Source organism: Tyto alba, unplaced genomic scaffold (assembly GCF_018691265.1).
Source record: "Tyto alba isolate M040663 unplaced genomic scaffold, T.alba_DEE_v4.0 Super-Scaffold_13, whole genome shotgun sequence".
NCBI classification, from domain to species: Eukaryota; Metazoa; Chordata; class Aves; order Strigiformes; family Tytonidae; genus Tyto; species Tyto alba.
In genome coordinates, this window is record NW_024881275.1 from 11,428,290 (window position 1) to 11,440,629 (window position 12,340).

A 12,340-nucleotide genomic window follows, 5' to 3' on the forward strand; every position below is an offset into this window, starting at 1 on the left:
TGAAAAGCATAATTTACATGAAAAGCACTGAACTACCTCAGTGAGTGTCACAAGCAGTAAACATTTTATTGACAATGTATTCTCCAAATAGACAGCAAAAGGTGCTACCCTTATCTTGTATTACATGTACAAGCCAACTTCTCCAGTAAGGTTATACTACAATCTTACAATTTAGAAACAACTACAGAAATCAGTCTTTTTAAGAATATACCGTTAAAAAGTAAGCAGCTGTGCATCTGCAGGAATGGGCAACTTCTTCAGTCTTCACCAGGAAACAACTAGTAATAACTCAGTTGATGCAAAGTTATTAAAAATGCTCAGAGGGAAGTTGGCCACCACTCACTGCCAAGGCACCCCTAAGTTTTAACTTCTTTTGCAGCCAACTTGGCCAGTTCATGCTTCAAGTCTTCCTTTCTGACAGCTAGAAGGAATTATCCCATCAGGACAAAAGGAGGTAACTAGACATTTTATAGTAAAGGAGGACTAGTCTCATGCACTGCTGCCTACAGAAGCATCTGTTTAAAAGAGTAGTTCTCAGAGCTCTAACAGCCAGTCTAGCCAAGATCTGTTTCCTAATTAAAGATGTACAAACCCTTTACCTACTAATAATCATCCTCCCCTTCTTCCCTCCTAAGCCAAGGGAAGGTCACCAGTGCAGTTGCCCTGCACTGGTAGTAGAGATAGGAGACATATCGATCACTACTCTTACAAACCTCAGTCCATGATAAATGGGAATGGCACTCCATGCACCAAGTTGCTATTGGTTTACTCAAAAAACAGGGGCAAAACTGAAAAATTCACCTTCAACAGCTTAACCTTCCCTTTTGTCCCCACAGGGATGCAAGCAAGCATGCCATTTCACTTTTGCTTGAAAAACCACAACATTCCTGTACCTTTTGTAATCTAAGCAACTATGTGGAATAGCCCTTAAGTGACTGAGGTTTCCAATGCAACAAAAGCCTGAGAGATTTTGCAGGTAATTCTGCTTTGTACTCCTTCTTGATCCTGAGTCAATTGAAATTTCTTCTCAGAAAAACCACTGCCTCTAGCAATTGCATTCAGCCCTTAGGAGCCTGCAGTTGGACATGTACCAGAAGTAGCTGATGATTAACAGCTATCAGCAGACTAGATTCAAAGGGCAGGTGTCTTATTTCTCCTTGAATGCTCAAGTCCATCCACTGTGGACCACTAACAATATCCTTCTGAATACAGCATTAAGTATCCATTAAATGCTGACCTGTAAGTGATGAGAAAAACATTGCCTTCCCTTTCACTTGTCCCATATGTGAAAGGAAGTGTCTCCTCTGGCACCTCCAAGCAATCTCTTCTCTGTTGTAGATCAATGCATTAATGCTTCAGCAGCTCCTCTGAAAAGCTCTGTACCATGTATTCCCAGACTTACCACAGCTCATGCAATACTTCCACTAGCTAAGGCCTCATTTAGAAAAAATATTACTTTTTTTTTTTTCCAGAAAGTTGGAAGAAACCAACAAACAGGAAAAACTCACACACCAAATTTCAGTTATGTGGGGACAGAAGTAAATCACAGGTCCCTGTACAAGCAAAACAGCTTGTCTGCAGTAAGACAGGTCCTCCTCCATTCTTTTAGTTGAAACATTTCACCTTGGCCCACATTTCTGAATGAGCTTCAGGAGTTTGCCATCAGCCTCCTTTCTCAAATTGCAATCCCATGCCATTTGCACACCACATAGCTTCCTGCTATGACTAGACCTCACAAGAAGATTCTTACTTACTGCATGCCTTTAAAGAATCAGCTATTAGTGTGGTGCTTGCTTTAAACTTGCATTAAAAGTAATATCCAAGCACACAGCTGGGGGTCACATCACCCATTAAGCCTTTCTGCTAGTGTTAAGCATAGAGTTCATGTAACATTTTAGTATCAGCACTGAATTATGCAGAGCTGAGTTCATCCTCTGCACTTGCCTCCCTGGGAAACACCAGCATATCATAAAAAACGTGGTACCACACATTTGCTGACAAGGGCCTCACTGCACCAGGATTCAAGACGTCATCTGGCCATCTCAATCACTGCCTGTGTTTTAGAAAAGGTGTCTCCTAAACATTACCAGCACATATTTTCACTCAAGCCCACAATGACAGCCTCTCCCCACTTCTGCAAATTTTCAATGAACCCGGAGTCAGCCAATATTTATTTCAATCAAACTACTGGGCTTTGCCTCTGTAGCTCAGTTCCCTCAGACTGCCCCACCTCAGGTATAGCAGTGCTCCTTAAGAACACAAAGGTGAGCATTCATCTCTAAAAGAGTGAAGATAACCTGACGGTCCTTACTCTGGGGGACATTCTCCCAGCTAGAGATTGCTCTACAAATGAAGTTCCTATACCTATACCCAGGGTACATCATGCAGAGAAAGCTATCAAGGTTGCACTGAACTCCTAGTACCTAAAGACTTACCTTCCATCAAGTACCCTGTCCAAAAGCTGTGCTCTGAAAGACCTAAACCGACTTTAATTTCACATGCAGGCCTCAGCAGCTGATGAATAGAACTGCAGAGCTCATGAACAGGACAGCCCTTTCAGCAGAAAGCCTCCTGCACTCCAAGAGTAGCCTTCTTTACAGGTACTTAACTCAGTTTTGTGGAGTCTGGGAAGACAGTTCTATAGCTGCTTACCGCAGGAATACCAACAGACTGATACTTTCTATCATAAGAAAACTGCACTTCATATGACCTGAGAGATTTCAGCTTGATATTTGGGAGTTGATATTAGGAACAGTCTGCCTTGGCTAGTAATAGTTTTAATTCTTGATTTTCAGACAGAGTAAAACTAATGAGGTGCCCAAGCTGGACACTAAACAGCATAATCCTTATTTGCTATTAACTGCTATTTTGCAAGTGTGGTTTCTAGATCCAACCAGTTCCAAAGCACCAACACAGTAAGTATGTCCAGTCCATTACCAGAGAATAACTGATAGAAAGAGTGAATCCTTTAGGGCACTATGAAGTCAAGTCAACAGTCTAAAAATTAAGCTAAAAACAAGGGGTTTTCAACTGAAGAGGTACTTCAGGCAGTTAAATACCACTTGCCATAGAGTGCAGCATTAAAGACTTGCTGCTAGTCTACCTGTTGGCTTGGAGACTACACTTAGTGTCTTTGCCATCATCTGACAAGAGCCCTTTTGGAATGGGGTTGTCCCCATGTCTTTAATGCTGCACTCTGTGATAAGTGGTATTTAACTGCCTGAAGTACCTCTTCAGCTAAAGAAACCTTTGGTTTTTAGCTTAAAAAAAATTTTACCCCACTACATTTGTGAAAAGCACCTCTCAACTCAGTTTGTCACTTCAGATGACACCTCCAGTAAGCCATGGCATTTGTAGCATCAAAACCCGGATGTTCTGTGCTAAAAGCTTTAACCACTAGCCTCATGTTTTTTTTTGTAAGTACACTCCCCCCGCCTTCCTAAAGAATAAAGATAAGTCTAAACAACCTGGATCAAGGCTTCAGCTACAGCTCAGGGTGTTCTAGTAATACATGGGTGTTAATAATGTTGTAAAGATAATGCATCTTGCTTATGCGGGGGTCAATACCATAACTATGAAAGCAAAAAGTATACTCAGGGAATTAGTGCAAAACTTTCTGCAAGAATACTTCAGCCAGACAATACAGGAACCATACAACTAGCCATCTGAAGCTGGGAAATGAAATCCGCCAAGTGTTTAATTTCTCAGTGTGAGAAGTATAGGATGACTAAGATTAAGAGTGAGAAGGACTACCATTTTCAGACTGCAGGTTTACAATAGGCTGTTAGATCTCTAAAAGAGTGCATACCATAGCCATGTAATGGCTGTTCAACTGGAAAGTTCTCAGAAGGAATTTGTCTGTTAGTACCCTGTAGAGGGACTGCTAATATATACTGTACCACTGGCATGTGGTGAAAAGCTCTTAACAGCCAAACTGGAGTCTTTGGTTTCAGTTTTCAGTGCAGTTAACTCAGTAATTCTTTTCCCCATGCAATGGTACTGACTACTAATGTATCTTAGCTTCAAGAAAATAAAAACTGCATTGAAGCAGCTCTTCTTACTTCTGCATAAGCAGTAAGATACCAAGTTCTTGGAGATATTAAGTCACAGAACAACAACTTACAGCAGTTACCCGGTATGCAGAACTTAAGAGAACTTTACAACAGACACATCCTGCCTGGGGGAAGAGGATGAGAGAGGAAGCTGTGTCTGTCATCTGGACAAGTGGTTCTAAAAGAAGCCACCCAACCCTGCTACATACAAGTGACAGAAGTTGCTAATGCTACTTTTTCTGCAGGGCCAGAGACACTGACCCAGTAGCGAAATGCTGAGCCTCTGCTGACTTTATAATAATTCAAAGAGAAGATTCTAGGCAACCACAGGATGTCTCCTATAGAGTACCACCTGCCACTTAGGTGAAGGAGCAACTCTTCAACACTTTGTGTGCACCCTAGCATTACCGACCTTAGCTTCACTAAACAGCAAAGCAGATAGACTGTGCTACCCATGCATTACCCTGCTACTAAGCATACAAAGCTTTGATTATGAAAACATCCTCTGACTTGAAGTATTACTTACTTACCCACTTTCCACACCACCAACCCTTCTCACCGTTAAAAAGAATGAACTCACTAATATATCATTCCATGCAAACTCAATGACAATGTCTTCTGCCCCAGGGCTCGGCTCTCTTTACCTTCATTGACTCTGAGTACAATATATATTCCCTAAGCACAGGCAGGAATTCTTCTGTCATGTCTTCACTGAGTTCTTCGAGAGCTGTGCAGCAGTTTCCAATACAGGCAGAAGCCCCTTCCAGTGGCTCTGATAGCTCAACCTCCAGCGCCCCCCAGGTTGAATAAACAGGTCCATATTCTCGTAGTTCCACCAAGTATTCTGCAAGAGACAGACAGAAAAGTAGATTAACAGAGTAAGAGTAAGGTACAAGAATCTGCAAACACTCATACCAAACAGAAGAAACTAAGCATCAAGCTTGGCAAACATTAACTCCAGGGAGCCAAGTCTCCTGTTCAATTAGCATCTCAATAGATGGAGCTTTATGGCCACACAGGTGACAGGTCCAAGTTGCCTCCTGCTTAAATGAGCATTCCTACAAGCTTCCAATACAAAGACACTTGCATCTGTGCAGTAGCCAAAATAATGTTTTTAAAACATATGTAAAACTTGGGTCTGCTAAGACAGGTCTGTAAAGGTTATCATCATCTAGGGAGTTTTTCCCCTTCCCAAAAGTCCTTCCAAAAACAACTCTAGGAAGAAAGTAGGTTAATATAAGAACAAGAGATATTTTAAAAAAATATTTGAAGAGTTAAGATAAGATATTGTGTTAGGCTTTGGGACTGTTTTAAATCTGCAAGAAGCACTCCATTTTGCTCTGTGTGGCTCATTACAGGCCAGAATCATTGACTCAGGTTGTCTTGGTCATGCCATCAACTGGAACAAGATGCAGAGCACTCCAGCTGAAGTATTATGATAGGGCAACTTGTATCCTTACCCAACTGTTCCTTGATAATCCGCTGTGCTATTCTGTCAATGGTACCAAGCTTTAGAGAGAATGTGTCCAGATACTCCCCAATGGCTGCAAACTCCAGTGGCCGACTTCTTAATTTGTAGCCTCCTGTGACGTATTTCACAGACTCCCCCATCTTTGACAGCAATGCTATTCCTTGCTTTTTGTAGGCATTAAGATCCTAGGAAGTTAAAAAAAGTTTGGAAATATTTCGCTTACATGTTGGAAGATTAATACAGTGAAGGAGACTTTCCAGTCAAGATCAGATCTTGAAAGCAAAAGATTACATGTGACATGGTAACATGTAGCCTTGGACAAAGTCTCACTTTGTACAAATTGTAAAGCTGAGCACAGTTTCAAGACTACCTCTGGATAGAGATAGGCAACCCAGGAGAATGGTGTGAAGTACAGTATAAGTGGTCCACCTTTGCACATGGCCAGACTTTCTCATGTTCCTGTACTGTTACCAGGGAAGTAGTGGTATTAACAGCTCTGTTTCCACCAATATTGTTCATGCCATTGATCCACACATACTTTTAAGTCATAACCTGCAATAGCAGTATTATGCAAATGCACCAGCTGGCTGTGATGGCCTAGTACAGAGCTACATATTGCATGACTATTTGGTCAGCAGCCTCCTCACACCAGTTGTGTGGTCAGATAGGAGGCAGGGTAAGACTGTACATAGAAAAAGCGCAGCATAGGTTGACTAGAACAGCTTCTCTTCAAGACAGACTGCAGCTCAGCTGGGTCAGGTGTAGCTGTGTTGCCTGCACAGAAGGCTTAAACGTGCTTGCCAACGCTTTACATGTTTGCATAATCTACATTCAGACAACCTATGTTAACAAGGTTGTTTACCTACAATCTTCAGGGGATTTCACCTTGACAGCACATCATAATAAATGGTTTTAGACAAAACACCATCCGTTTTGCATTTTCCTCCTTCCAGCAGAGGTCACTATTCAACATCTCAAAACAGGCTTAAGAGTTATAACTAGGTTATCCTATGCAACCTGAAGAAGAGATGTTTTCAAACCAAGTAGACCTGCAGAAGTCAAGAATCAAGACATGGTACTACAGACTAAAAGTTTAAGTGCTCTTTAAAAAACCAGCCATCTTCAAAACATATACATAAGCACTTGTACATAAGTACAAGTCAAATGCAAGTCTGATTAAGAAAACCTGCCATCTTAGCAGCTACTATAATTCTGAATTATGTTTGCATTTAAATGTAATGGTTCCTTGACTCTTGCCTTCTGCCTGTCGTAAGGTCTACCTGCAAGCAGGCATCAGAAGACAGCCATTTAACTCAAAATTATTCACTTACTCTCAAGCATTCTTGTGTGTTACTGGTCCAAACAGGGAACTTGTAGAAAGGTTGGTTTCTCTTTCAACCAGAAGGTGGTCTTGTGACTTCCTGCAGTAATTAAATTCTGAAGTCCTAGCACACTGAACTGAAATCTCACTGCTCCAATACACTAACACTAGGGACAGCCAGAAAAATGCCTGTCCTTTTTCCTCAGCCTCCCTGGATGCTCTGCATTCTAAAGGCAAGCCCTGACCAGGGATGAGGATAAAGACCTTACCATTCATTTTACAGGGGTGGGAGAAGATGACTAAGCAGCTAAGAAAGTTTCATCATGCTTTGACAGCTGAAAAGCATAACGAAGCTATCTGACATTTAACTATCAAGGTGCTAAACAAATTCTGCATTACTGGCTTGTTTCACCAGTTAAGTTCATCATGGAGGGGAAACAAAAGGGAACTGGAGATTGAGTCTCATATTACCGGCAAGCAGAGCACGAGCCTGAAGCAAGCTCAAATTAAAGTGTCACATCTGAGTGAGCTAGCATAATGTGACATCAGAAAGACGTGCTTTTACAGCTCTCCTTGCTTATCAGATCAAACCCAAGCATGACTGTAGGTCCTCCCAGCCTTATTTAAAACACAGTTCAAAAGACAGCCAAAGAAAATTGCACTGTTGCTGGATGAGTCACATAGAAGATGAGCATGAAGTTGTTGACCAAGAACAAACAAGAATGAGGTCATCATGCTTAGTTTTGAAGGCAACAGGTGTAAGCAGTATAGAAGGCAGACAAGAAAAAAAAAAGAAATTTGCAAGCTTTTGTGCAAGAGACATCTCTCCTCCTCCCCCACTTCCGTCTTCCCCAGAAGAGGATTTTACAAAGTCTACAATTTGCTAAATTCTGCACCTCTGTTGCATCAGAGGAGTATGTTCTAAACAGAGGGATACATAACAAGCAGGGCTGGAGAACTGAATTTGTAAATCTGCAGATCACCCCTCCCTTCAGGCAAAGGAAACCCATACAGTTGTCACACACAACATGCAGGGTTCCAAACAACTCTGGTATTTTAGGTGAAGCTCCATCTTGCACACGTAGTTTTATTAATGCCTTTTTACCTTAATTTCAAGAGACTGCAACAGTCCCTGTTCTGTTGTCCCTGGCAATGACTGTGTTTGCAGATTTTTGGCTTACCTTGGCCGTAAGAAACACGTTGAAGTGCTCATTGAAAGAAAGCACTGGGTGATCAGTTATTCTCTTCAAGAATTTGTCTAATGCTTTCCTCCTCGTCTCCACAAACTCTTCAGAAAAGCGATCCACCACACCCTTCACCACAAATTTCTCAGGAAGAGGCTGTCAGAGACAAGCAAAATGCACAAGATTCAAAAGATCAAAAACTTGCTTCTGCAATTTGGAAACATACAAAGCAATCAAACTCCAGACTTAACAGGAACTTAAGTGTTATGTTTGCTAACAGGAACCATACATCAGATGAGATGCAAGCCCTGATCTAAATTACCCTTTTGCTGGTGTAGCCTAATACTAGTAATTCTCGAGTGACTTCAGCTGAGAGTCATGCAAGTGAAGCCCAGACAGTACTCACACCAAGTATTTCTAGCATAGCTTACGGTATTCCCTGATACTGCTATCCATGTTCAAGCTCCAGCTCTGAAGGAGACGCCAGTGGAGCTGCACACTATTCACTACAGCAATGCATACACACCCCCACCCCAGTGTTGAAGCAAGGCTGCTCTATCCAAGGAAACTCAGAAAATTTAGCAACTCTTATTCCTCTCCACTCCCCATTTCTGAACAATTTAGAGCTCCTGGACAGTACCCTTCTGTGAAGAAGTGACAGTCTTAGTTATAGCACCACACTGAGCAAAGACAGATGAGGCTTGACAGAGCAAGCGGTCGCTTAGTCCAGGCTGAAGCCTTCCTGAAGCACTTGCACACTGTCATCTATCATAGCCAACATTGCTCAGCATGTCTGTGTTAAGTGACAGAGGTCTGCCAACATATCTGCTATTTCATCTTAGGCCTATTTCGACTCCACCAGTTCATCTCTGCAGTTCAGCTTAACATGTAAGGCACAGTCTGCCTCAAAACTTGCTAGTTCTGCAGTCCCTCCTGTTAGACTCCAGACTTCAAAGTACCACTTCAGAGGGAAGATAACTAAGCTTCAGCGTGGTTGGCCTCAGCTCTAACATTTGATCTGCTTTTGTTCCCTCTGGACATCGTGTACTCTAAGATTAAAATGCAAAGCACCATTTTAAAACTGGTATTATTCTTGTGAAACAGTCACCACAGACAGATAATCTACTTATTCTTAGGCTAGCAATGACAGCCATTTCCATCAAATTCAGGAATCAGGATTCTCCACTGCCAAGAGTCTTTGTCACCTGAAATCTGAATTGTGTATGCATATGCCTTTCCCACCATAACCTAGCTGATGTAGAATGTACAGGAAGACTGCACCTCCTAAAAAATTGCAGCAAGCATGACTTAGCTCCTACCTTTTGACCACTACCTTTAGTTCTTATAATTTAAGACTTATTATGCTTAGCATTCAGATCAGTCATTCTAGTTAAACCAGTGTAAGGTACACTCTAATTAGACATCTTCAGAAGAATAATGCTTAGTGCAATAGTCTTCAGGAAGGAAGAAACTCTTCCCTTGCTTTCTAAATTTTAGCTGAAACTCTATACTTTAGGAAGTCACTATCTTGGCAACATATGCAGGAGGAAAAGGACAAGCTGGAAGACTAGTTCAAAGAACCTTAGTTCAACCAAACACATGCAAACTAGCACTGAATAATCACTAAAGTTTGAGCATTTGAGATCCACAGAAGGGTGCACCTCTATTACAGAGACTTCTGACATTTAACCTGGTTTTAGCTATAGCTGTAGTTATACTGCTTTACACTTCAGGCCTTTGGAGGTCCATCCCAAGTAGTCAGTACACACAGCTAGCAACTGATATCCTCCTTTAACTGTGCATTATCTACCTTATAGCCTTCCAACTTAATAGTCTACTCTTCCCTGCTGTGACATGTGAGCAGAGTTCACTGCAGTCAGAAACGGCTTCGAGTATCTAGACATCACCATCCAAAGACAAGATCCTTGGCCATGTTAGGCTTACCTTCCTAGTCTAGAGATCTGAGAGCATTTTTACTGTTGTTTGAAAGAACAGATTACAGCAAATCTCACATCATTTTTAAAAAGTAAAAATCACTATGCAAATAAATTAAAAGAAGCCCATATTCTATTTAGTTTGGGCTCCTAAGTGTAGGCTATCGTGACTCACTGAACTGAGAAGATACATCATTTGTTACAGGAAGATTTTAGGCAGTGCCACTGTACTAAGATTGAGAAAACAATCCCTTTTCGGTATTTTATTAGACAGAAGACCTCCAGGGATTGCAGCATCTGCAGTTACAAATACAGACGCTCTTAGATTGGCTTGAAACATCCTTTGAGAATACATTTGAGTCACAGTGCACTTGAAACTGCCATTAGCCTCTATGCCCCATCTACATCCAGGCAATAAAAAAAAAGCATTCAGCAATCTCCCTGCCCTACCACTGCATGGAGGAGATTAATAGGAAATTCCATAACTTCTAACATATGCATAGACAGTTAAAAGAGGTCAGTCCATTCTTATGCTTCCACTTTTTCTAGAGGAGAGGCATTTAAGAGATTGCCTTGTTCTGCAGCTGGTTTTGTGTCCAGTATTAGAGCCACTTGTAGCAAATTTGCCAATCTGTGTCCGATGAATTCCAGGTCACAGCAAAGCAGCTTTATTCCCTGGCTGTGACTCACCTTCTGCTACTAGACTATTATTTATTGCCTTGCAGCCTTCGGGCAGGACTGGCAGCCTGTTAGTACACTCAAGAATCTCAACCTCTATAGTTACAGCTGTTCAGAGAACAGGGAGGAAGAAAAAAGGGTCTGAGCAACTAACACAATCTCATGTCTCCACCTTACCCCAGCAAGCTAACGCTCTCTTCTATTCTCCCTACCCCTCAGTAAACATATTTTCTGCTAGTTATTGGTGTCACATGATTTTGTGAAGTATTTCTTATCTTTGAGAGACTGAGCTATTATTCTACTTAGAGGCAAGTCGCAGAGTAATTAAGGACTTAAATAGCTCTCCACCCTGGAACAGCCTAACTAAATACTTCACACTTAGCCTAGTCGTTGGTGAGGGAGGGAAAGTGGAGAAACTTCACCTACCCATCTCAGATGGGCATGCTAAGGAATGCTAGCAGTGTTTCTATTTTCCAACAATTGGCTTCCTAGAGGCCTTTTTGAATGTCTTTGTTCAAAAGAGCTGATGGTGGTGATCTCAGAGGCCTCCTACCTTTTCACATCTTCTACAGCGTGAAAAACAGACTGATGACGATCAGTATCAACCTCTTCATATCACATAAGGTGGTCAGACTGCACGCTTCAGTGATAAGATGAGGTGCAGTAGTTTATAATCTGATTAGCTAAACTTCTGCCTACTGAAGGCACGCAATGGCTACCAAGCCAGAGGCTAGCATTTGTAAGACTGTGCTATTAAGTGTTAGCACAAATAATTTTAAAATATCCTCTTTAAAATCAGCTTAAAAGGCCACCTTGAAAGACAGTTGAGACTAGGACTTGAAGTACCTGTGTGTCTTTTTATAAGCCTCAGATACTTGGAAATCTTGATGTAATAATTGAGCAAACAGATGAAGTTTATTCCATTTATGCCACAACAAACGTGGTTTGCATGCATATTGCCCTACAGAAGGCTGTCAAAGCTCACCTCTCAGGTTTGCAACCCAAAAAAAGTCTAAGCTTCATAATCAGTCAAAAATGAGAAGCTCTTCCCACTCAACTAGAAGAGAATTCAGTACTGTATTTAAATCTAAATACTCAAGAGAATCACATGCTGTATTTAAATCCAAAGAGACATATCGCCAAAATATCACCCTTGGAAGGCAGATACAGAACTGTCTTTAATAGCAGATTTTTGCTTACTACCTACTGGAATGAGATGCGTTGGCTGAGACTCTTCCAGTTTGTTTCTCAGCCAGTCAAAGTCCTGGTATCGCCGGCGGACAGAATACTCTGGCAAATCAAACTCAGCTCGCGTGGTCTGGAAAAGAACAGGATATACTTAGTGAACACTGAAGAGCTTATCAGCAAATGCAGTACAGCCATCACTGGCAAGAGTGAGGTCAGACAAGCCTTGCATGGGGACTCCACCTCCAAAATCTTGTTTGCAGGCAGCACGAGAGAAAGATCCTCTGGCCTTTCAAGCAGTGGAAAAGCCAGAAATAAGAAAAATTATTACTTGGAGCTGATGTGTTCTTAAGATCTATTTGTACTTCATTACATGTTCTGCTCAGATAAACTTTATGGGAGGAGTCTGTGGAGATGGGAGTACTGTGTACCATGTTAATGTCTTGGCAATTACAAGTTTGAGGGGAAGACTATGAATTCTTAATTCCAAGGACGAGACTGCTTTTAATTCTTGA

At 41.5% G+C, this 12,340-nt stretch overlaps 1 protein-coding gene across 1 annotated transcript in view; it reads right to left on the reverse strand.

Annotated features, from left to right (window-relative positions):
* SNX30 (sorting nexin family member 30) overlaps positions 1–12,340 on the reverse strand; it is a 49,983-nt gene that overhangs the window by 11,077 nt on the left and 26,566 nt on the right. Inside the window, exons 3-6 of the mRNA XM_032981575.2 lie at positions 11,848–11,958; positions 8,026–8,184; positions 5,513–5,708; positions 4,697–4,896 (exon numbers count right to left, since the gene is read on the reverse strand). Coding sequence (XP_032837466.2) covers positions 4,697–4,896; positions 5,513–5,708; positions 8,026–8,184; positions 11,848–11,958 — 666 coding nt within the window. The remainder of the gene's footprint in view (positions 1–4,696; positions 4,897–5,512; positions 5,709–8,025; positions 8,185–11,847; positions 11,959–12,340) is intronic.